This window comes from Aquarana catesbeiana, linkage group LG06 (genome assembly GCF_042186555.1).
Source record: "Aquarana catesbeiana isolate 2022-GZ linkage group LG06, ASM4218655v1, whole genome shotgun sequence".
NCBI lineage: Eukaryota > Metazoa > Chordata > Amphibia > Anura > Ranidae > Aquarana > Aquarana catesbeiana.
The window spans coordinates 5118859-5139874 of NC_133329.1; the positions used below are offsets into that span (position 1 = coordinate 5118859).

Here is a 21016-nt window from a genome sequence, read left to right on the forward strand (position 1 = left end):
GTGTCCTTCGACAGCTCTTTGGTCTTCACCATAGTGGAGTTTGGAGTGTGACTGTTTGAGGTTGTGGACAGGTGTCTTTTATACTGATAACAAGTTCAAACAGGTGCCATTAATACAGGTAATGAGTGGAGGACAGAGTAGACTCAGACTCCATTCACACAGGGGCAACTTTGGATCCGACTCCAAGTCGCCCCAAGTCGCCCCTAGTCGCCTCAGGTCGCGCTTGCAGAGAAAATCAATGATAGCAAATGGATCCGTCTTGATGTACACTACTGCAGTCGCTCCGACTGCAGAAAAGGTTCCTGTACTACTTGAATCCGACTTCTAGGCGACTTGTACCCATTCAGTTCAATGTAAGTCGCCTCCAAGTCGGATCACAGTTCAATCTGAGGCAACTTCACAGGAAACAGAAGGAATTTACCCCGAAACCCTCCACAAACAGCCAGCCCCCTCCCTCTGAAACACAGAGTACTTTCGTTTTTGACCAGAGCTCTGTATTATTTGTTTAGTGAAAACCTGAATACAGAATGTCTACCAGAGCCAGGGAGGCGGTAGACAATGAGTCCCTGATCAGGTTCATCAGGGAGAGAAAATGTCTATATGACAAGCAGGACCCGAATTATAAGGATCATGTCAAGAGGGACAATGCCTGGCTGGATATCTGTAGGCTGACCTACCCGGATTGGGATGTATTGTCGGAGACTGACCGCAGTGACAAGTGTAAGTGAAACATTTTTATATTTATTTCTGTTATCATTGACTAGGCATCATGGTTGTAGTTCCATACAGTCCCAAAAAAACATTATTTTTTAACTATTTCAGCCATCTTGTGAGAGCAGAGTGAGTAGCAGCAGCTGTGTACTTGTATTTAGCATGTCACCTGCCACATCTTTTGCCACAAGCTGTGGATTGCCCACGTGCCACGTCACCTGCCACTAGTTGTGGATTGATTGTCCACTTGCCACGTCACCTGCCACTAGTTGTGGATTGATTGCCCACTTGCCACGTCACCTGCCACTAGTTGTGGATTGATTGCCCACTTGCCACGTCACCTGCCACTAGTTGTGGATTGCCCACATGCCACGTCACCTGCCACTAGTTGTGGATTGCCCACGTGCCATGTCACCTGCCACTAGTTGTGGATTGCCCACGTGCCACGTCACCTGCCACTAGTTGTGGATTGCCCACGTGCTACGTCACCTGCCACTAGTTGTGGATTGATTGCCCACTTGCCATGTCACCTGCCACTAGTTGTGGATTGATTGCCCACTTGCCACGTCACCTGCCACTAGTTGTGGATTGCCCACGTGCCACGTCACCTGCCACTAGTTGTGGATTGCCCACGTGCCACGTCACCTGCCACTAGTTGTGGATTGCCCACGTGCCACGTCACCTGCCACTAGTTGTGGATTGCCCACGTGCCACGTCACCTGCCACTAGTTGTGGATTGATTGCCCACTTGCCACGTCACCTGCCACTAGTTGTGGATTGTTTGCCCACTTGCCACGTCACCTGCCACTAGTTGTGGATTGCCCACGTGCCACGTCACCTGCCACTAGTTGTGGATTGCCCACGTGCCACGTCACCTGCCACTAGTTGTGGATTGCCCACGTGCCACGTCACCTGCCACTAGTTGTGGATTGCCCACGTGCCACGTCACCTGCCACTAGTTGTGGATTGCCCACGTGCTACGTCACCTGCCACTAGTTGTGGATTGATTGCCCACTTGCCACGTCACCTGCCACTAGTTGTGGATTGATTGCCCACTTGCCACGTCACCTGCCACTAGTTGTGGATTGCCCACGTGCCACGTCACCTGCCACTAGTTGTGGATTGCCCATGTGCCACGTCACCTGCCACTAGTTGTGGATTGCCCACGTGCCACGTCACCTGCCACTAGTTGTGGATTGCCCACGTGCCACGTCACCTGCCACTAGTTGTGGATTGCCCACGTGCCACGTCACCTGCCACTAGTTGTGGATTGCCCACGTGCCACGTCACCTGCCACTAGTTGTGGATTGATTCCCCACTTGCCACGTCACCTGCCACTAGTTGTGGATTGATTGCCCACTTGCCACGTCACCTGCCACTAGTTGTGGATTGCCCACGTGCCACGTCACCTGCCACTAGTTGTGGATTGCCCACGTGCCACGTCACCTGCCACTAGTTGTGGATTGCCCACGTGCCACGTCACCTGCCACTAGTTGTGAATTGCCCACTTGCCACGTCATTTGCAGCAAAAAAGCAGGGTTTCTATAACAACTAGAGGGCCGGAGTATGGAGAACCCTGGTGAAGTCTGTCAGTGATGTCTAGCCGTAATGTCATTTTATGTAGTTAATGATTGAACAATATAACCATACACAAATTAATTATGACAAAATTTTAAGGCCAAAAATTTATTGAAGACATAAAGAACAGTATAACATAACAAATTATGAAAACAATTGAAAATCAATACCTGCAGGCTCTATTCAACTCTACAGAAAAAACAACTGAAAAACTCAAATATGTTTAGAAAGCACTTAATATCATTAAATTATGAAATGGCGTCCATTTGCCATTGTATTTCACCAGCCGGTGAAACAAAGTATGACGTAAATTGACCGCGCACTGTGGCACCGTCACTGGATCCCCTCGCAGCACTGAGGTGTGCACTTTCCATATCGTGCATGAGGGAATCCTCAAAACAGTATCCGTCACGTACCCTCACATAATTGTGCAGCACACATGCTGCTTTCACAGCAATAACTGCATTTTCTATATGCAAGGCAATTGGTGTATGTAAAAAACGCCATTTATTGGCAAGTATTCCGAAACTACACTCAACCACCCTTCTTGCCCTTGTTAAACGATAGTTGAAAACCTTCTTCGGAGTGGTCAGGTTCCTATTTGAGTACGGCCTCATAATGTGTTTCCCCAAGGCAAAAGCCTCATCTGCGACAAACACATAGGGTAGCGGGGGTCCAGTTGTACCAGGAAGAGGGCGGTTTTCCGGAAGGTCAAGTTGATTGTCTCTTAGCCTTTCACCGAAGGAGGAATTAGCAAAAATACGAGCATCGCAGCTACTGCCGTAGGATCCAATATCGATGTACGTAAAACAGTAGTTTGAATCGGCCACGGCAAGTAGTACAAACGAACAGTATTTTTTGTAGTTAAAGAACATACTACCGCTACCGATAGGCTTGATAACACGCACGTGCTTCCCATCGATAGCTCCAATACAATTGGGGAAATTGCACCGATTCCAATATAGCTCAGCAATATCTCACCAATTTTCTTGTGTAGGCCTCTTCATTACAATGGTGTTCAAAACGTCCCATAAAATTTGGCATGTTTCACGGATGATATAGCTTATTGTTGACTTGCCCGCCATGAACTCGAAATGAAGGCTTACTAATGAATGACCGGTTGCCAGGTATCTGAAAGAAAAAATACATAAGTGATTATGGTTATGTTTATATTTTGCAGTGTCAAGTTTACAGACTCGATGGAAAGGGTTGAGGGACTGCTATAAGCGGCACCTACGAAGACTGCAGGAAAACAGAAGTGGCTCTGGATACAAAAAATATGTACCCTATGTACATGCCGAAGAGCTGCAGTTCCTGAGGCCTTACATGGAACTAAGAGAGTAAGATAACATCTTTCATATTTCTAAAGTGATATAATATAACGTTCTACACAGAAGGGTGTGCTAAAATTGTACTATATGTTTCTTGCAGAACACAATCAAGTTGGGAGGACGTAGACAACATACAGCGGGCAGGTGGAGAGGCAGCATGCGCTGTAGGAGGGTCTCAGTGTCAGTCACTTGAGGTTTCTGTAGACACACAGGAGACCAACATTGCAGAGCCTTCTACCCAGCTTGAGCTGCCAGAGGTCCAGCTAACACCTATTGAGCTGCCAGTTGTCGAGCAGCCCCAAGTCGAGGAACCGCCTACGCGAAGGCCTCTCCCTCCAAGGTCCAGCAGACCGATAGGGGGAAGAATGAACGAAACAATGGAGCGTTTTTCAACCCTGATGGCCAAACTTGATCAGAAACTGGATACCCTGGAGACTGAGGAGAGTGGCTTTGGATGTATGGTTGCAGGAATGCTCAAAAAAGTGCCACAGGACAGAAAGAACGCTGTCAAAAAATCTATAATGGACATCCTGGAGGCAAACATCCAAAGTGCTCCAGCTACTGAGCAATCCTCAATTTTTGTCCACCCACCACCCCCATCCGGTCCTTATTACAATTTTCCTAACCCTACCCCACCCAGAACCCACCACTACTACCCCCCTCGCTTCCGTCCATACACGGACGAATATGGAAATACCCAAAATCTTGGAAATCCCCCGATCCCCTATCCATCACCGTCCCCTATTCCAAGTACCCTTACTAGTCAAAGATTCGGTGAAGAATCTATTCTGATGCCACCCACACCATCCCCAAGGCCTTCCACCAGCTCTACTCAGCCGACCTACCACCAATTGTAATTGTTTTTTTTGGTTTTTTTTTGCTATTTTGTCTACTTGTTCAGGCTTAAAAAAATTAAGAAGTTACTTGTTTTCAAAATATAATATTTGGTGATATATATAGTTTTCTGAATAATAAAAATGTTAGATTGTTCAAATATTTGGGTATGTTTGTGTGCTAAATTTTAAAATGTGTATTACATGATATTTAAAAAAAGGTGGCTCTCATCTCTACCCTCCATGAGCTGAGAGCTGCTGACTGCCAGCAGCTCTCCTGCTCTGCTCCTCCACGCCCATTAGAGCGCTGAGTTGTGAAGGGGCGGAGAGCGGCTTGATGAGAGGCTAGAACTGCCATCAGTCAAGGCAGCTGCACTCATTTGACACGTTGGAGAAGACCGGACAAATGAGCGCAGTTTGGACTTTATTAATGTGGAAAATATGCTACTAATGTGCATAAATAAAGATAGTTTACCTTAGGGTAATAATAAGTCTTTCAGTGGATGAAATACTCCTCCTGTATGATGTATTCTGTCACCTAAGATGGATGTCAACCAGACCAAGCAATTCGTCAAAACTGCAATACAAAACAAAAAAAAGAATGTAATTTACTATATTGAAAATAAGAAATATCAATCAATAGTAGCTACACACACATTACCGCTTAGACAACCATATGCAAATATGGGGGGATTATGATGTGACAGGTGACGTGGCAGGTGGACGTGGCAGCTGACGTGGCAGGTGGACGTGGCAGGTGGACGTGGCAGGTGACGTGACAGGTGACGTGGCAGGTGGACGTGGCAGCTGACGTGGCAGGTGGACGTGGCAGGTGACGTGGCAGGTGGACGTGGCAGGTGGACATTGGCAGCTGACGTGGCAGGTGGACGTGGCAGGTGGACGTGGCAGCTGATGTGGCAGCGGACGTGGCAGGTGACGTGGCAGGTGGACGTGGCAGGTGACGTGGCAGGTGGACGTGGCAGGTGGACGTGGCAGGTGACGTGGCAGCTGACATGGCAGGTGACGTGGCAGGTGGACGTGGCAGGTGACGTGGCAGGTGGACGTGGCAGGTGGACGTGCAGGTGACGTGGCAGGTGGACGTGGCAGGTGGACGTGGCAGGTGGACATGGCAGGTGGACGTGGCAGGTGACGTGGCAGGTGGACGTGGCAAGTGGACAATGACATATAGCATATGTACTTGCCTTGCGATCGACATCCGGGTATAGTTGAAAAACTTGTCCTCAAAACCACGCAAGTTCTCATACATAGCCCAGAACTGGCCTCTGGTAGGTCTATTGGCAATGATTGGATGGATCCAGTACCGACGTCTCCTTCTCATCCTCATCCTTCGCTTCCTTTCTTCCTCTTCCTCTTCCATCAATACTGCCAAACCAGCTGTTATGACAGCTGACATTAAGTAACGCACAGAGAGCATTTTGGACACAGGACAACGGGGAACAGGGAACAAGGAAGAAAACAGGAAGAAGAATGAGGTCACAAGAGCTGATAAGCTCTAATTGGCCACTTCACAGTTCCCTGGCATGGAGGCGACTTCAAGTCGTGTTGTAAGTCGCCCCAAGTCGCCCCCAAGTCGCCCCCAAGTCGTGCTGTGATTCATACTCAAGTCGTGTCCAAGTTGCCTCTCAAAGCTGGAAGTCGTGTTGCCCCTGTGTGAATGGAGTCAAGAAGATACAGGTCTGTGAGAGACAGAAATCTTGCTTGTTTGTAGGAGACCAAATACTTATTTTCCACCATAATTTGCTAATAAATTCTTTCAAAAATCAGACAATGTGATTGGATTTGTTTCCACATTTTGTCTCTCATAGTTGAGGTCTACCTATGATGACAATTATAGGCCTCTCTCATTTTTTTAAGTGGGAGAACTTGCACAATTGTTGGCTGACTAAATACTTTTTTGCCCCACTGTACCTTAGGAAGATTTAATAAAAGCCCAACTCCAGGAAATGTGAAAAGTCTGCCTTGTATCGTGGCTTCACCCGTACTGCAAGGCATATCTGCTTGTTTATTTTTGGGGAGAGTAAAGGCACTTCTATTAACCCGATCCTCCATTTCCCCAACAGATGCCCTCCACCCCCCTTCCCCAACAGATGCCCCCCTTCCCCAACAAATGCCCCCCCTTCCCCAACAGATGCCCCCCACCCCCCTTCCCCAACAGATGCCCCCCTCCCCCCTTAAACAACAGATGCCCCCCAGCACTGCTCCTCCATTAGGAGTTGAGGAATTCCAAAATGAGAAGAAACCTTAGAAGCCAAATGTAAGAAAAAAACAGATTTGGATATTATGGGAATGAGGTCAATTGATTTATAGTCTAATAGCAGAAAAGAGAACTCAATCTTTCTCCATAGTGACCAATCAGGTTTCATTTTTTATAGGCAACTGAAACAGAATTTGGGTACATTTTTTGGGTGGTTTTGCGTGTACTTTTCCACAGCTTGTATAAATAAAGCTGTAAGGGTTTCTTTGTTGGGCTTACAAGGGTTAGATATGTCTGTCAAGGGGCTAAAAGAGCATTTTCCCGGGCACAGGGTGCCAACCGCGGAATGCTGGACAACAAGAGGTTGATGATGAAAAAGGTGGTTGAGTTGATAATGAACACTTGTAAGATCTGAAAGGAGATTGGAGACAATTCCAGAGAAAAGAGGACAAAGTCAACAGACCTAAATTTCTCAGTGTTATCCCGACCTGACTACAGACAGCCATGGGGAGAAAAATAGGGTAGTACTAAGTATTACCAAAAAGGCGGACTTTATCGGCTAAGAAACAATGGAGAAGAAATAAATTATAAACAATCAAATTTATTAAAAGTTAACAACGTGTTAACCCGTGTGCAGTGGATTGCTGTCTCCCAGGGGCACACCTCTTTACAAAAATCCTGAATACACAGCATTATGCTGTCAGGCTCTATACAGCCATCAGCACTGCTGAAATTGAACTAAGGACTTGTTATTGGATACCTTCCGGCTCTCCTTTTCCCTGCCTTTTGTAAATCAGGAATAATGAATCTTCATCTGCCCCTGCCTATCTACCTAACCACATTATATTGACTTATAGTTTCTAAACGCGTCATTCAGATTATCGTGGTTATATATGACATTATATTCCAAACTAAGTTAGAGAAACATATTCCCTTATCTGTTCCGTCTGTGAACCTTGGCCGTGTCCTGAAGAAGCCTAGCAGCGAAACACGTAGACATACAAGGGCTCCATTATAGATGCATTTTTATTCGTAATTTGTCTTTTTGTATATTGTTAACTTTAATAAATCTGATTGTTTATAATTTATTTCTTCTCCATTGTTTCTTAGCCAAAAAAAAGCCCGCCTTTTTGGTAATACTTAGTACTACCCTATTTTTCTCCCCTTAATAATTACGGACGTGGCTGCCTTTTGTGCACTTTCCCCTTTCAGTTGTTACAGACAGCCATGGTGTTGGGTGTGTAGTGTAGGAGCACTGAAGATGTCATATGACCTGTGGACATAGATTGGGCCTTTAGATGTTCTCCATCAGATGGGGTAATACCATGGATGTCCAGATATAACACTATGATGTGAGAGAAATCAGAGTACCAAAGCAGTTTGAACTGTTGAAATTCTTTTTATTTTACGCATAAAATCCAAAACATTACAGAGGCTCAACAATCCCTCCCCCTTCATTGGGGCTTATGTATTGTTAGGAAGTGTGTCAGCCTTCTGGATTATGGTTGTGGGAGGGAGATACAAATTTCAGGTGAATGGGATACCTAACTGAAAGACCTCAGAAGTTTGTTCTATCTCAGTTAATTGTTTAAAAAAAAATCTGGATGTGTTTTTAAATTCACAGAATATAGCTCAATATTAATATTTATAAGTGATAACAGCTTAGAGAGACAATCAAGGAAACATCTGATTGCCTTAGAGGATCTGGGAGAATTTTTCCCAGTTGGAGTGAATTGGACATTTGCTTTACAAGGGTTTTTGACTTCCTGTAGAACTGTGGGGTTTAGGGCCCTGTATATGAAGGTTCTTAAATTTTTCTATTATTTTTTTTTTATTGCTTGAATCCTCTTAAAGGGTTTTTGAACCCATTTGCCTAAGTCTATGCCAGACCCTCTATTAGAGCCTGGCATAGCACACTGTGTAAAGCATTTTTAAAAATGAGCCGTGTAAATACCGATTTTGAGCTGTCTTCAGGTCGGTCATGTAACTCGCGGCCGCTTTCCAGCTCCGATGGATTGCTTCTGCGGGAGGGGACCTGATCTCCCTCTGACGTCAGCCGGCGAGATCACATGGCCACTCGGCTCCACCCGAGGAAGCCTTGTCTTGTAGCTGTAAAACTACTATACATGATGGGCACTGATAGGCTGTACATGATGGGCACTGATAGGCCGTACATGATGGGCACTGGTAGGCTGTACATGATGGGCACTGGTAGGCTGTACATGATGGGCACTGATAGGCTGTACATGATGGGCACTGGTAGGCCGGATTTCATGGGCACTGGTAGCATTTCCCACCCTAGGCTTATACTCGAGCCAATATGTTTTCCCAGTTTTTTGTGGTAAAATTAGGTGCCTCGGCTTATATTTGGGTCGGCCTATACTCGAGTATATACACTACATCCTTTTTATCAGGTACAGCTCAATGTGCATCACAGTCACAGTGTACTGTGGTTTGTCTTCTCTTTCTGTTCTGAATACATTGCACCTAATAAAGATTTATTGAATCTAAAAAATCACTGCTCCAGGCTGTATGCATTTGAAAAAAAAATATGTTGGCATTGGTACAGTGCCTTGCAAAAGTATTCACCCCCTTGGCTTTTTACCTATTTTGTTACATTACGGCCTTAGTTCAATGTTTTTTTTTTTTAATCTGAATTATATGTGATGATCAGAACACAATGGTCTAAGTTGGTGAAGTGAAATGAGAAAAATATATACATAAAACTTTTTTCAGAAATAAAAAACTGATAATTGTCATGTGTGTATGTATTCACCCCCTTTGTTATGAAGCCCATAAAAAGCTCTGGTGCCACCAATTACCTTCAGAAGTCCCATAATTAGTGAAATGATGTCCACCTGTGTGCAATCTAAGTGTCACATGACCTGTCATTACATAGACACACCTTTGTGAAAGGCCCCAGAGGCTGCAACACCTAAGCAAGAGGCACCACTAACCAAACACTGCCATGAAGACCAAGGAACTCTCCAAACAAGTAAGGGACAATGTTGTGGAGAAGTACAAGTCAGGGTTAGGGTATAAAAAAATATCCAAATCTTTGATGATCCCTAGGAGCCCCATCAAATCTATCATAACCAAATGGAAAGAACATGGCACAACAGCAAACCTGCCAAGAGACGGCCGCACACCAAAACTCACGGACCGGGCAAGGAGGGCATTAATCAGAGAGGAGCACAGAGACCTAAGGTAACCCTGGAGGAGCTGCAGAGCTCCACAGCAGAGACTGGAGTATCTGTACATAGGACCACAATAAGCCATATGCTCCATAGAGTTGGGCTTTATGGCAGAGTGGCCAGAAGAAAGACATTACTTTCAGCAAAAAACAAAATGGCACGTTTTGAGTTTGTGAAAAGGCATGTGGGAGACTCCCTAAATGTATAGAGGAAGGTGCTCTGGTCTGATGAACGCTATGTCTGGCGCAAACCCAACACATCACATCACCCAAAGAACACCATCCCCACTGTGAAACATGGTGGTGGCAGCATCATGCTGTGGGGATGTTTTTCAGCAGTCAGGACTGGGAAACTGGTCAGAGTTGAGGGAAAGATGGGTGGTGCTAAATACAGGGATATTCTTGAGCAAAACCTGTAGCACTCTGTATGATTTGAAGCTAGGACGGAGGTTCACCTTCCAGCAGGACAATGACCCCAAACACACTGCTAAAGCAACACTTGAGTGGTTTAAGGGGGAAAATGGAAATGTGTTGGAATGACCTAGTTAAAGCCCAGACCTCAATCCAATAGAAAATCTGTGGTCAGACTTAAAGATTGCTGTTCACAAGCGCAAACCATTCAGCTTGAAGGAGCTGGAGCAGTTTTGCAAGGAGGAATGGGCAAAAATCCCAGTGGTGAGATGTGGCAAGCTCATAGAGACTTATCCAAAGCCACTTGGAGCTGTGTTCTGTAAATTAAATGATGCAAATCCTCAAACAATCCATGTTAATTCCAGGTTGTGAGGCAACAAAACATGAAAAATGCCAAGGGGGTGAATACTTTTGCAAGGCACTGTACATATTCTCCAGGGAAATGTCCACCCACTCCCCCCCCATGGCTTTTTTGTGACAGATCCTTACATATTAACCCAGAAAATTTGATTTTTTAAAAAAAGAATTTGACAATTTTAGCTCCCATTGATTTCAATGAGGCTTAGATTTCACATCTGAATATTTTTAAAGTTTGCAGAACCCCTGCCGAAACAAACATGGGGTAGTTTGGCTCATCACTGCTTATCAATAGGAGACCTGAGCCTTGGACAATGCACACATCCACCTTGATGAAATTATCTTCACATCAGAAGCCCCTTCACATCAGAGGTACCCCCATTCCACCAGAGACCCCCATCACATCAGAGCTTCCCCATTACACCAGAGGTCCCTCCATTACTCCAGAGGTCCCCCATTCCATCAGAGGCCCCATCACATCAGAGGTCCCCCATTACACCAAAGTTTCCCCATTCCATCAGAGCGACCCATCACATCAGAGGACCCCATTACACCAGAGGTCTCCCATTCCATAAGAGCCCCCATCACATCAGAGCTTCCCCATTACACCAGAGGTCCCTCCATTACACCAGAGGTCCCTCCATTACACCAGAGGTCCCCCATTCCATCAGAGGCCCCATCACATCAGAGGTCCCCCATTACACCAAAGTTTCCCCGTTCTATCAGAGCGACCCATCACATCAGAGGACCCCATTACACCAGAGGTCTCTCATTCCATCAGAGCCCCCCATCACACCAGAGTCCCCCATTACACCAGAGGTCCCTTATTCCATCAGAGCCCCCATCACATCAGAGGTCCCTATTACACCAGAGTTCCCCATTACACCAAAGGTCCCCTATTCCATATGAGCCCCCCATTACACCAGAGTTCCCCCATTACACCAAAGGTCCCCTATTCCATCTGAGCTCCCCATTACATCAGAGGTCCCCCATTACACCAAAGGTACCCCATTCCGTATGAGCCCCCCATCACATCAGAGGTCCCCCATTACATCAAAGGTCCCCCATTCCATCAGAGTGACCCATTACACCAGAGGTCCACCATTACACCAAAGGTCCCCTAGTCCATCTGAGTCCCCCATTACATCAGAGTTCCCTCATTACACTAGAGGTCCCCCATTCCAATAGAGCCCCCATCACAGCAGATTCCCCCAAAGGGAACTCTTAAGAAATCAGTATACCAAGACATTTTGGACAATTTCATGCTCCCAACTTTGTGGGAACAGTTTGGGGACGGCCCCTTCCTGTTCCAACATGACTGACCACCAGTGCACAAAGCAAGGTCCATAAAGACATGGAGGAGTGAGTTTTTTTCTTCAAATATACAATCTTTCTTGATAATTTTAGGCCAAACTGTATTCTGCTACATTTCCTTGGTAAAAATCACCCAGATTAGTGTATATTGTTTAGTCAGTCATATTTAAAAATCCTGATGTACTGATGGCCTATCTCATTTCTTGAGACCCTAAAATGCCAGGACGGTACAAATAACCCCCAAAAAACCCCTTCTTGGAAAGTAGACAGTATGAAGCATTTTTTTTTCTGTCATTTTGTTCCATGATTAACAATCGATCTAAACCAGGGGGCGCTTTTTAAAATTTTTGTTTTTCATATAAAGAACTTGTCAAAAACTGCCTGCTGTTTTTTGTGTGGCAGAGCCCCCCTGCCCCAAAGTACCCCCGTCATGTTGAAGGCATGTGGTCTGGTATGTATTCTGGTATAGTACAGGGGGGGCACACTTGCTCAGATAAGGGTTTGTTATGGATTTGGGGGAGGGGGCTATACCATTTTTTATTTGACATGGGGGTTCTCCTCAAAATCCCAAAGAGCCTGGTATGGATTGGGGGAAGACCCCAAGCCATTTTTGTCTTAATTTTCATTGCCGGCAATTCTTTTTTTTACATTCAGTTGTAAGCTGATGACTCATCGGTTGGTACGCTGATGATGCACCGGTTGGTGGTGTCACAAGGGGGAAGGGCCAGCATGTGACATCACCAGTTAGCCCCACCCCTTACTTATTTAGGAAATGTCACCCGGCGGAGCCACCATTTAGCGGTCAGCTGTCGTGGCGGGCAGAGCTTTTTTTTATGGATCTGCATGGATTTTTAAATAAGGAACTTGTCAAAAATTGTGTTGCATGTTTATGTATTTTTTTAGACATTTTTGGACCTTGGACCCCATACTCATTCACTAGGGGTCATCTTGTTAAAGGAGGCTTCCAGATTCCAATAAGCCCCTTGCCTGCAGACCCCCACTACCACAGCCCAGGGTTGTGGGGAAGAGGCTCTTGTCCCATCAAAATAAGGACAAGGTTCTCTGGGGTGGGGGCACCCCAAAGCACCCACTCCCCCACGTTGAGGGCATGTGGCCTGGTATGGTCCAGGGAGGGAGGAGTGCTCGCTCACCCCCCCCTTTCCTGACTTGCCAGGCTGAGTGCTCAGATAAGGGTATGGTATGGATTTTGGGGGGACCCCACACCCTTTTCTTTATTAATTTTTGGGGTGGGGTTCCCCTTAAAATCTATAGCAGACCCATAAGGCCTAGTATGGACTGGGCGGGTAAAGCCATTTTTTTTTATATTTCTGACCCACATTTGCAACTGCCAGTTAATTTAAATGTGATTTGACTCATTTCTTTCTTTATACATGCCAGTTTTGCTGCAGCAGGTTCTATCTATACATGGTACAGATGCGCCACTTTGCAGGCACACTAAGGAGACCCCCCAGGCACTATATTTAAAGGAATTTTTAATTTTTCTTGTTTCACTTTAAGCATTATTAAAATCACTGCTCCTTTAAAAACAATTGTTTTTTTTTTTAAATTGCATTGATACATGTCCCCCAGGGAAGCTCCCAGACCCCCATACCCCTTTTTATGGCCAATTACTTACATATAAGCCTTCAAAATGGGGACTTTTGATTTCTCATGTTTTGCTCCCATAGAGTTCAATGGAGTTTGGGGTTCGGGGTCAAACTTTTCCCCTGTTCTGGAGTTCTGCTGTGAACCGAACAGGGGAGTGTGCAGCCCATCTCTAACCAGGACAAATCAAGAAGGTGAAAGACCCAAGTAAGGAACACAGACAGCTATTAAAATATGACAGGAGATATAACCCTTCCACACTCCATACACAACAAAATGCTGTGACTTAGGAAACATTTTACATTGATCTCTATCACACTAAAAGTTTATAGTATATATTTAGACTCTCAAGCTAAGCATTCTCCACATTTTAAGTCTCTGTGTTCCTCCAGCTTCTGGTCCAGAATCTTCTCAGAATGATCCTTCTCAGCTTGTTGCTGGCCTGGAAGATGACTGCAGCCTCCACCGATGGAGATAATAATTGTAAATTCCAAAAAAGTATTGACAGTGAGTAATTTGAAAGAAAAGGAATCACTTGATATACGCAGAAGAATGTGTAAATGAGAAGTAAGAAGAAGATTGTCCTCAGTGCAGTGACGTGAACCTGGAGATTTGGACGTGTTGATCCAGAGTCGTTATTCTTCACCCTCCAGACGTGTCTGAGCAGAAAAGAGAAAGTGAGGACCAGGCACAGAAGACTAAGGCAGAATGGCAGAATGATGCCTAGGATGTCTGCAAGCACAACATAGGAAAACACTTTATCTAACCCGATAACAGAGGAGTTTGTACTGTTCACAGAAGACTGGATAAAGCTTTCTTCATTGACAGCCCAAAAGCCGGGGACTCTCACAATGAACATCCCAAGTGCTGTCAGGAATAGAAGTTGACTCAGGAAATTTGACATAATTCTCTTTAACCAGATGAAGAACCCATAGCTGAGATTGGTGATACTGGTACAGTAATGAGCGGAAAGCCAGAAGGTCAACCAGAAGTTGTAATAGATTAGGAAGTAAATTGATGTGCTCAAAAATACAAATACTTGTCTAATATAAAAGGTTTCCAGAAACAAGGCAAAGATCATTCCCTGTAGACTCATCAGACACTGGAGGAGAATATTCACAATCCCCTTAGCCAGAAAGATCACATCGGTGGGACTCAACTTCCCTTTCTTTCTGATGATGTCCAGGTTACCCATCACAATACAAGTGTTAGAAGGGATTGCCAAGACGAGTCCCAAGACTGAAAAGACTAAAATAGATAATTCCAGAGACAACATGTTGAGGTTTGGTGTGATCTCCGGACAGAGATGACGGGACACGTCCAGTGATAGCAGACAGAACGATATATTTAGAGTTGGAATTATGGAAATAGTCTTCAGAGATCCGTCTCATGATTGACTTTGCATAAATTTGAGGAGTTTTATTTCAGTACCAATATCCAAAACACAAACCGCGTAAGCAATTTTTAAATATTTTCCATTATACTGATGTATTTAACCACTTCAGGAATGGCGTCTCTTTGTCTCTTATTGACTACTATATATACACTCAGTACTATGACTATTATATACACTCAGTACTATGATTATTATATACACTCAGTACTATGATTATTATATACACTCAGTACTATGATTATTATATACACTCAGCACTATGATTATTATATACACTCAGCACTATGATTATTATATACACTCAGCACTATGATTATTATATACACTCAGCACTATGATTATTATATACACTCAGCACTATGACTATTATATACACTCAGTACTATGACTATTATATACACTCAGTACTATGATTATTATATACACTCAGTACTATGATTATTATATACACTCAGTACTATGACTATTATATACACTCAGTACTATGACTATTATATACACTCAGTACTATGATTATTATATACACTCAGTACTATGACTATTATATACACTCAGTACTATGATTATTATATACACTCAGTACTATGACTATTATATACACTCAGTACTATGACTATTATATACACTCAGTACTATGATTATTATATACACTCAGTACTATGACTATTATATACACTCAGTACTATGATTATTATATACACTCATGGGGAGGGAGGAGTGGGATGGGAGAGGGGAAGGAGGAGGGAATGAGAGAGAGGAGGGAGGAGGGAATGGGGGAGGGGGGGGAATGGGAGAGGGGAGGGAGGAGGGAATAGGGGAGGGGAGGGAGGGGGAAATGGGGAGAGGAAGGAGAAGGAAATGTGAGAGGGGAGGGAGGAGGGAATTCAAGTGTAACGAGCCCCTTGCTCGCTTGGTTCCACTCTCCCGACACTCCTCTGCTGCTATAGAATCAGATTGCAGATCGCAACATCTGATGGTTTGGTCATCCAATGCTCAGGGATTCGAACTACAGCTATGTGCCAATCAAATCCAGTTATGATAGCTCAGAACAAACACCAGGCAGGCTGTATGTAAGTTCAAACAGGAATCTCTTTTATTGAAGGGAATACAGGCTCTTTTATACAGTAAAAGAGGAGGTGCATACCTCCTGCTCATATTACTCTGAACATACACCTGTGACCAGAAACCTAATTAACATGGGCTAATTAACTAATCACTTTAGACAGCCTAGATGACTCAGTCATGACCTTTAGGCCAGACTGGCCGTCTTGTAGCTCAGAAAACACAATCAACATTATCAAAAATCAACACCGAACTCTTCTTTACACAATAGCAGAGTTAATTAACACAAACAACAATGGGGATCTAATGACTCTTAGATCCCATACTAGACTTATTTACAATACACATTCTAACAGGCAACAGACAGACAGGTGGAGTTGATGACACCAGCATCTCCTCACAGGATGTGTCCCAACAGTATGAATCAGTCTTATCAGCAGGGGGACTGCTGGAGGAATCCCCCCTCCCTCTACAGGGACACACATCCCAAATGACCACAGCAAAGAGTCCATAACAGGACGAGACAACATACAATATATACATATATACACGATTGAGTCTGATTAGTACAGATCAGACTGGATTTCTAATTCACCTTGCAGATTATTATTCCCTTAAAATCCAGGGCCCACAATCTGTTGGCAAGAGGCTTGTGTTCAGTCCCCTTCAATAGCCTCTGTCCCGGGTGAGTCTGTCACAGTAAGAAGGGAGGGAGGATGGGAATGGGAGAAGGGAGGGAGGAGGAAATGCCAGAGGGGGGAGAATGGAATGGGAGAGGGGAAAGAGGAGGGAATGGGAGAGGGGGAAAAGGAGCGAATGGGAGAGGGGAAAGAGGAGGGAATGGGAGAGGGGGCGAAGGAGGGAATGGGAAAGAGGAAGGAGGAGGCAATGGGAGAGGGAAAAGAGGAGGCAATAGGAGAGGGGAAGGAGGAGGGAATGGGGAAAGGGAAGGAGGAGCTAATGGGGGAGGGGAAGGAGGAGGGAATGGGAGCGGGGAGGGAGGAGGAAATGGGAGAGGGGAGGGAGTAGGGATGGGCGAATGGTTCGGCCTGATCATATGTTTGGGTCAAACTTTCTTTGTTCGGACGTTCGGCTAATAGCCGAACAAACGGGTCGTTTGACCCTATGTTCTGCCCCCCGAACCGACCACAAGGCATTGCGGCACTGAACAGTGCATTGCAAGCCGTGATTGGCTGAAGCAGTGAAAGCTTCAGCCAATCAGGACACAGAGCACTGTCAGAGTCATGATTGGACACTGTCATCATGATTTTATCCAATCATGGCTTATTCCCGCCCCACAGTATAAAAGTATTCTTTCAATGGCAGCCATTTTCAGTGTGATTTCAGCGTGGAGAGAGATAGAACAGGGCTCTGTTCAGTGCTATTAGTTAGTTAGTGTTCTATACTGTGCTATTTTGCTTCAATTGTCAGTGTAGAATATTAGTTTAGTGTCAGTCTAGGGATAGTGTGAGTGTAGTGAGGAGGACCATCATTCAACTTTTCATAGTGTGCAGCTAGAGTAGGCACAGCTCAGATAGTTTCAGTGTAGTGTAGTGAGAACGTGTCAGTAATCTTGACATTAGTGTATAGCTAGAGTAGGGACAGTTCAGATAGCTTCAGCGTAGTGACGATTGAACACCGTCTATTTGATTGCGTTACTGCCAGCTTAACGCCATATCGTATTGCGTGTGTTACTGCCAATTTAACGCCATATAACTTTGCGTGCGGTACTGACAGTTTAACGCCATATAGTTTTGCGTGCGTTACTGCCAGTTTAATGTCATATAGTTTTACGCGCGTTACTGCCAGTTTAACGCCATGTTGTTTTGCGTGCGTTACTGCCAGTTTAATGCCATATCGTTTTGCATGCGTTACTGCCAGTTTAACGCCATATAGTTCTGTGTACGTTACTACAAGTTTAAAGCCATATAGTTTTGTGCGTTACTGCCAGTTTAACGCCATATAGTTTTGTGTGCATTACTACAAGTTTAACACCATATAGTTTTGTGCATTACTGCCAGTTTAACACCATATAGTTTTGCTTGTGTTACTGCCAGTTTAACGCCATATAGTTTTGCGTGCATTACTGCCAGTTTAATGCCATATTGTATTGTGTGCATTACTGCCAGTTTAACGCCATATAGTTTTGCGTGCGTTACTGCCAGTTTAACACCATATAGTTTTGCGTGCATTACTGCCAGTTTAATGCCATATCGTATTGCGTGCATTACTGTTAGTTTAACGCCATTTAGTTTTGCATGTGTTACTGCCAGTTTAATGCCATATAGTTCTGTGTGCGTTACTACAAGTTTAACGCCATATAGTTTTGTGTGTTACTGCAAGTTTAACTCCATTTACTTCTGTGTGCGTTACTGCCAGTTTACCGCCATATAGTTCTGTGCGTCACTGTATGTTTGGCGCATTATATAGCAGTATATTATATTGTATCCGTAGAGTGTGTCTGTGTAGTGTGAGTACTCAAATTAAAGGGCACCAAACACCTCTTTACATTGATTAAAGTGCATCTACATACAGATTTCAACTTCTCCTTTATAAGCACCGTTCCCTTGGCACTGTAAGGGGGCCAGCAACAAATGTGTCCACAGGCAAAGGTGGACTTGGTGGTCAGTCCTCAGGTAGGGCATCATTTCCTCTGTTTAGTGAGTTTGCCCATGCTATCCAGCCACAGCATGCAGAGGAGGTGGTGGACTGGCTTACTAAACCTTCCTCATCCTCCTCATCCTCTGTCACACAAGCAGAGACAAGTGTGTAGTCCCCTGCAGTTGCCAGAGTGGATAAACTTGCCTCCTTGTCCAAATCTATTCCTGCCATAGCCCTAACATCAGCCATTGAGGAGTCAGCTGAGTTATTTGACCACAGCGTCAGCCACTTGCTCCTTGATGATGCCCAGCCATTACTGGATTCAGATGCTGATTCTGAGGTTGAGGATGACAGGAACATGAGCCCAGAGAGAGGGAGGAACACTGGTAGACAAATTGGCATTCATGTTCCCCAAGCCGCAATGTATTGCCAAGTTGTCTCCAGTGGTAATGATGAAGATGGAGGAGATGGAGATGATGATGATGATGAGGTCACTGATGCGACTTTGGTGCCAGATAGAGCAGAGGAGGAAATTGAAGGTAAGGCGGCACAACCCCAAGGAGGTCGGCATCAAGAAAGAGTAGAGAGCAGCCACTCTATTCCAACACATTCTGCAGCTGTTATCTCCCGGCCCAGTCCCCACAGCTCAGCTGTCTGGGCCTTTTTTTAGCACATCTGCAGCAGATCGTACTCTTGCTATCTGCAAACTGTGTCACAGGCACATCAAACATGGCAAAAACACCAACCATTTGGGAACCACATGCCTAACAAGGCATTTAATGTCCAACCACTCAGCCCGTTGCCAAGAGCACCTAAAAGCCACAAAAAGGGGCACAAATCTGTCCCTCCTCCTCCTTACCCACTTTAGTCTGCCCCTGCAATACCGAGTCATTACCTTTCAGCAGCCTCCACTGACAGGGATGATGGTATAGCACAGGGTGTCCAAGGTCGTAGCAGCTCATCTACCAGCAGCACACCACCAGCTTTAGACTGTAGCTGGCAAATTTCTCTGCTCCATCTTCCAGCGGAAAAAAAAATACAGTCCCTGCCACCCACATGTCCAGCGCCTGAATGCAAGCTTTTCAAAGCTGTTGGCTGTCCAACTTCTGCCTTTCAGCCTGGTGGATTCTGCCCCCTTCCGTGAATTTGCACAATGTGCTGTACCACAATGGCAGGTTCCCAGTTGATACTACTTTTCATGTAAGGCTGTCCCATCTCTCTACCATCACGTGGAAGGGAATGTTCTGGCATCATTAGGCAAGGCAGTCAGCCATAAAATCCACCTTACTGCTGACACGTAGTCCAGCAAGCATGGGCAGGGACAATATATTTCATTCACAGCACACTGGGTAACGCTGCTTGCAAAGTGAAAGGATGCAGGACAGGGCTCAGTGCTGCAGCTTGTTATGCCCCCCCCGTCTCAATACAGTTGGTGGTGATGATGCCAGACCTGTGAGCTCTACCCCCTCATCCTCCTCCTCTGCCACCTCCATGCCCTCCTTTGCAGAATTGTCCTATGAACATCAGGTACCCCCTATGTGTTCAAAGGGCTTTTCCCAGAGTCAGGATAAAAAGTGCCATGCAGTGCTTCAGCTGGTGTGTTTAGGGGACAGGAACCACACCGAAGCAGAGATTCTTGCAGCTCTGCAAGGACAGGCCCAGAGGTTGTTCACACCACTCCAGCTGGAGCCAGGAATGGTGGTGTCCGATAATGGCTCAAACTTCCTGTTCGCCCCTAGACAGGGAAAGTTGACACATGTGCCATGCCTGGCACATGTCCTCAATTTGGTGGTGCAGCATTTCCTAAGTACTTACCCAGGGTTGCAAGATGTACTAAAGCAGGCCAGAAGAGTCTGTAGCCATTTCAGGCGGTCATACACTGCCAGTGCTCGGCTGGCTGAAATTCAGCGGGAATTCCACCCGCCCATAAACCGCCTGATTTGTGACATGCCCACCAGGTGGAACTCAACTTTTGGAATGCTGCAGTGGCTATACATGCAGCAGAGGGCCGTCAACGAGTACTTGTGTCAGTATGGCACAACGACAGGCTCAGGCCGCCTCAGCTTTTTTCCCCACGCTAATGGCTGATCATTAAGGATACATGCACTGTATTGTCACCATTTGAGGAGGCCACAAGGATGGTGAGCAGTGACAGTGCATGCATCAGTGACACAATCCCTGTTGTGTTCCTGCTGGAGCAGACTCTGCGTGGCATTATGGACAGAGCACTGGAGGCAGAGCAACAGGGGGAAGAGGAGGACTTCCTTTCCTCTCAAGGCCCACTTTATGTCACAGAACACACAGGAGGAGAGGGGGAGGAGGATGAGGAGGAGGATTCTGGCACTTTCATAGGCTTTGAAGAAGAGGAAGACATGCGTCAATCTGTAAGCGATGGCTTTCCAACCCCAG

General features: G+C 45.4%; 2 protein-coding genes across 2 annotated transcripts; one reads left to right on the forward strand and one right to left on the reverse strand.

Annotated features, from left to right (window-relative positions):
• Positions 1 to 487: 487 nt before the first annotated feature.
• LOC141147417 (uncharacterized) lies at positions 488 to 4477 on the forward strand. Its single transcript, XM_073634652.1, has 3 exons — positions 488 to 720; positions 3470 to 3629; positions 3721 to 4477. Exons 1-3 carry the CDS (start codon positions 528 to 530, stop codon positions 4475 to 4477), a joined length of 1110 nt encoding a protein of 369 aa, XP_073490753.1. The 5' UTR covers positions 488 to 527.
• Positions 4478 to 13918: 9441 nt separating this feature from the next.
• On the reverse strand, positions 13919 to 14824 carry LOC141147418 (taste receptor type 2 member 40-like). The gene has a single exon (XM_073634653.1). The coding sequence runs from the start codon at positions 14822 to 14824 to the stop codon at positions 13919 to 13921; it is 906 nt and encodes a 301-aa protein (XP_073490754.1).
• Positions 14825 to 21016: the final 6192 nt, after the last annotated feature.

Coding starts and splice junctions, on each gene's coding strand:
- LOC141147417 (XM_073634652.1), top strand. CDS start 528: ATGTCTACCAGAGCCAGGGAGGCGGTAGACAATGAGTCCCTGATCAGG. Junction 721..3,469: donor GACTGACCGCAGTGACAAGT/GTAAGTGAAACA, acceptor TATATTTTGCAG/TGTCAAGTTTACAGACTCGA. Junction 3,630..3,720: donor CCTTACATGGAACTAAGAGA/GTAAGATAACAT, acceptor TGTTTCTTGCAG/AACACAATCAAGTTGGGAGG.
- LOC141147418 (XM_073634653.1), bottom strand. CDS start 14,824: ATGTTGTCTCTGGAATTATCTATTTTAGTCTTTTCAGTCTTGGGACTC.